Source organism: Fukomys damarensis, unplaced genomic scaffold (genome assembly GCF_012274545.1).
Source record: "Fukomys damarensis isolate Sample0158 unplaced genomic scaffold, DMR_v1.0_HiC HiC_scaffold_19, whole genome shotgun sequence".
Classification (NCBI taxonomy): domain Eukaryota; kingdom Metazoa; phylum Chordata; class Mammalia; order Rodentia; family Bathyergidae; genus Fukomys; species Fukomys damarensis.
In genome coordinates this window covers 65,136,055-65,140,070 of record NW_022900931.1, presented here as the reverse complement: position 1 = coordinate 65,140,070, position 4,016 = coordinate 65,136,055, and the positions used below count along the sequence as shown (strand labels likewise).

Sequence of the window (4,016 nt, the reverse complement as noted above, 5' to 3'; positions counted from 1 at the left end):
ATCATATAGAGACTCTCTCTCCACACACACACACACACACACACACACACACACACACACACACACACAATTTAAAAAGGACTAATGATGTACTTTAGTATTCCTTGGTTTCAATCCCCAGTATCACAAACAAAAAGCTTTTTGTTTTTGAAATTGATATTTAAATTTTCTAAATATGTTTGCAAAATTAGAGCAACTTCTCACGCACATACCAAAAGAAACTATCTAGCTACTCAGTTGCTAACTCAATGAAGATTTAGTGTGTCATTTTTATTTATTTATTTTTTTGTACCGGGAATTAAACTCGGGTCCTTGCATTTGTGAGGCAGGTGGCAGAACCACTGAGCTAAATCCCCAACCCTACTGTGTCACCTTACACCCAAGAAATGTCAATGCAGGACTATTCAAATCAATTTGTTGTATCTATACAATTGATTGCAAAGAGTCAAAAAACATATTTTTGGTGAGAAAAAGAGACTGAAACCTTAGTACAAATATATTTGCCAAAACATGTTATGTATATTCTGTGTTAAATAGAATTCTTTTTAGGAAGTTTGGAAAATATTTTCATATTTTATTGTACATGATAAAATATCGGTTATAAAATCAGAAAAAATAACATAATTTTTATAATTCTGGAAAACAAAGCATTTTTCTTTCCTTTTTCTAACAAAAACTTTTATTTGGGGTTGCTAGGCAACGCTCCCGGAACAAACCATTCTCTAAAGTAAGGGGGAAGTCCGTGCCGTTTACACTTTCAGAATAGACGTATACTTGACCGGTGGTTGCTAGGTAACGACTTACACTGTCGCCATCTTTGAACGGGGCACCTGTTTTTACCAGTATAAAATGGAAATTCGGACAGAAATTCCTTGGCACCGTCGCCATCTTTGATCCGGGCACAGTTTTTCAATTTAGAAAGTAATTTATCATACAGGCTGGTTACTAGACAACGCCTTGAGACTATCACCACCTTCAGGCTAATCTTCATTCTCTTTGTTTAACAAATGAAGACAAATCACGTCAGAGAAAAACTATAAGGTTTTGCCTGTACCAGTACCTGTCATCTTTGTTAGGGGTATGGTGACTTCCGGCTGGGGCGGAAGTAAACCTAACAGGTTTGAGGATCTGTTCCAGTTGGACGACGGAGGCGGGAATTTAGTCCCCTTCCAATTAGCTGTTCCGGAGGGCACGCCGAATTACTGTGCTGTGATTGCCGGTCAGCTCCCAGCCCGGCACTGACAGTACCTAGCGGAGACTCCTTGGTTTGTTTTCCAAATGGGAGAGGAGGGGACAGGAGCCACAGTGCATCTGCTGTGCCTCGCGGCATCCAGCGGGGTCCCCCTGTTCTGCAGGAGCAGCCGAGGCGGCGCCCCGGTCCGCCAGCAGGTGGGGCTTAGACGTCTGGATCCAAATAGAAGTGGTCTGGGGTGCTTGCACTCCAGGTCTGTGAGGGAGGAGGGACAGGGAGGGTTCTGCTTTGACTTTAGAGATCCATGGGGCACACACCTAGGTGTGTCTGCTGGTTCGTCGCAGGGAGCTGCCCGGGAATATGGAGAGGGACTGGAAACTCGGACAACTTGGATCTCAAGGGGGAAATAATGGGGTGTCCCTGTCTAATGCCACCAGTTCTTCTCCAGCTCCCGTTCTCTGTCGTCGGCTCCCTCAATGGAGTCCACATGTTCGGCCAGAACCTAGAGGTGCAGCTGAGCTCTTCGAGGACGGAGGACACAACCGTGGTGTGGAAAAGCTTCCATGACAGGTCCCTAGGTGGAGCATGGGGCAGGGACAGAGCCTGGGTGATAACCCCTGTTGAAGATGCTCTTGGGGCCTTCCAGCTGGTGGTGGGACCAATAGGAGTGATGCTTTGTGACCCCCGATTTCCTCTATAGGAGAGGCAGGTTGGGCAGAGCAAAGACACAGCTTAGATTCTGGGGTCAGCAGGCAGATTCGGCGCGACCCACTGCCCCGTTTCGCACATCTGGACTCATCCTTCCTTCTCCCCTCTGTCCCCACAGCATCACCCTCATTGTTCTGTCGTCAGAGGAGGGCACCTCAGAGCTGAGGCTGGAGCGACTGCTGCAGATGGTGTTTGGGGCCATGGTGAGAACCCCCAGCACCCTTTCCTGCAGAACCTTCATCAGTCTCCTCCCTTAGCACTCAGGAATCCCGGTCTTCAGTCAAACCCTTCCTCCCTGAGACCCAGCTTAGGTACCATCCTCTGCTCTTCTAGCAGGACCAGTCGTCAAGGGGCCTCACTCTCCTATGTGATTTTTCTAGGTTCTTCTTATAGGACTTGAAGAACTGACAAATATCCGAAATGTGGAGAGACTGAAGAAGGAGTTGAGGGTGAGGTTGCGGGACACTGGGCTGGGAAATTGGGGTACCGAGGCACTGCCATTCGGTACTGCAGCTCCCAGCATCCCCAGGAACAGCATGACCCCGTAGTCAACTTGCTCATCTGACCCTGGAGGTCCAGCATTGCCGGTTCCCCCTGGAGGAGGCAGCAGATGTAGGGCCCTCCTGGATCCTAGGCTCCTCCTCTGTCTCTCTGCCAGGCCAGTTACTGCCTCATCGACAGCTTCCTGAGGGACCCGGAGCTCATCGGGGACCTGACCCAGTGTGTGGACTGTGTGATCCCTTCAGAAGGGTTGCTCCTGCAGGTACTGGCGAGGCTATGGGGACTCCCTTGGAAGTCTGTACTGTGGCTCTGGTTCAGTCGTCACCCTTTGCCCCTGGCCCACCGTCCCCACCTCGCGTCCTCTTGGCATCTAGTCTGGCCTCTCCTTAGTCCTAGAAGAATCTTCCCACACCCTGAGCTAGGTCTCCCTCTCCACTGCTCAGTCCTGTGGCTTCCACCTCCCTCAGGACAAGCGTCCAGCCTCCCAGCCCTGTTTCCAGGGCTGTGGAATCTGTTGCTAAATCCACAAACTACCTTTCCGCCTGCCTTATGGGCCTCACAAAGCCCAGGAGTTTTCCGGCTTCCCAACCTTGGAGCACGCTTCTTCGCCTGGTGAATCTCCATCTTCCTCTCCTTCAGCGCTGCTCTCCTCTGTTCACCTGGCAGGGGCACCTCCCAGCAGTGTGCCTGCCCTCCAGGGACCTGACTTCAGCCTTTTCAATGAGCCGTAGCTGCTGCTGTTATGTCTTCAGTACCTGCAGGGCAGGCTGGTAGTTATTAATTACCCGGATGCACAGTGGGTTGGGGACTGTGACCACACGTGAAGGCGAAGCAGCTCAGGCTGAGAGGATGTGACACGTGGGCTTGGCTGCTCAGCAAGCGCTGGACTGTCCCTGGGTCTCCTTGCCCTTCTCACCTACCTGGGAGTCACTGCCACGCAGTCTTGTCTTCCGACTCCCCATCCTCTTGCCCTTCCAGGAAGCCCTCTCTGGGTTCGCTGAGGCTACCGGGACTGCCTTCGTCAGTTTGGTGGTGTCAGGCCGAGTGGTGGCAGCCACCGAGGGCTGGTGGCGGCTGGGGATGCCAGAGGCCGTGCTGCTCCCATGGCTGGTGGGGTCCCTGCCGCCCCAGGCGGCTCGTGACTACCCGGTGTACCTACCGCACGGGAGCCCCACGGTGAGTGGGTGTGGCCGGCGGGGCATGGTCGGGGAGGCTTGGGTCCAGTTGGAAAGGGAAGGGGCCAAGCCAGGGTCAGCCCTACCCTGTGCCCTTCTTCAGGTCCCCCACAGACTCCTGACCCTGACCCTGCTGCCGGGTCTGGAACTGTGTCTGCTCTGCGGGCCGCGCCCACCCCTCAGCCAGCTAGACGCACAGGTGAATCCGGCTGCCCTACTCCCCGCCCTATGGCGCCTCCACCTGCCTGTTACCACCCAGGCCGGCCAGCTGGTTTATCCCGCAGGCCGTGCCCCCCAGGGTGTGCTCCAGTCACCTTCTGGCCAGCTGGCTCAGCCCCCTGTAAGCAGCTTCCCTCAGACCCCTTCCTGTAGGCCCGCCCCCACTTGAATCTGCCCTCCCATTGGTGCCACACGGCCCTGCCTCCTAATGACGACGCCCC

General features: G+C 53.4%; 1 protein-coding gene across 1 annotated transcript in view; it reads left to right on the top strand.

The window, feature by feature from the left end:
- Nucleotides 1–1,100: 1,100 nt before the first annotated feature.
- Nucleotides 1,101–4,016, top strand: part of Fuz (fuzzy planar cell polarity protein) — a 4,528-nt gene continuing 1,612 nt past the window's right edge. Inside the window, exons 1-7 of the mRNA XM_010640700.2 lie at nucleotides 1,101–1,389; nucleotides 1,641–1,762; nucleotides 2,019–2,103; nucleotides 2,281–2,349; nucleotides 2,559–2,663; nucleotides 3,380–3,577; nucleotides 3,680–3,775. Of these exons, the coding sequence (XP_010639002.1) occupies nucleotides 1,279–1,389; nucleotides 1,641–1,762; nucleotides 2,019–2,103; nucleotides 2,281–2,349; nucleotides 2,559–2,663; nucleotides 3,380–3,577; nucleotides 3,680–3,775 (786 nt within the window). The 5' untranslated portion in view covers nucleotides 1,101–1,278. The remainder of the gene's footprint in view (nucleotides 1,390–1,640; nucleotides 1,763–2,018; nucleotides 2,104–2,280; nucleotides 2,350–2,558; nucleotides 2,664–3,379; nucleotides 3,578–3,679; nucleotides 3,776–4,016) is intronic.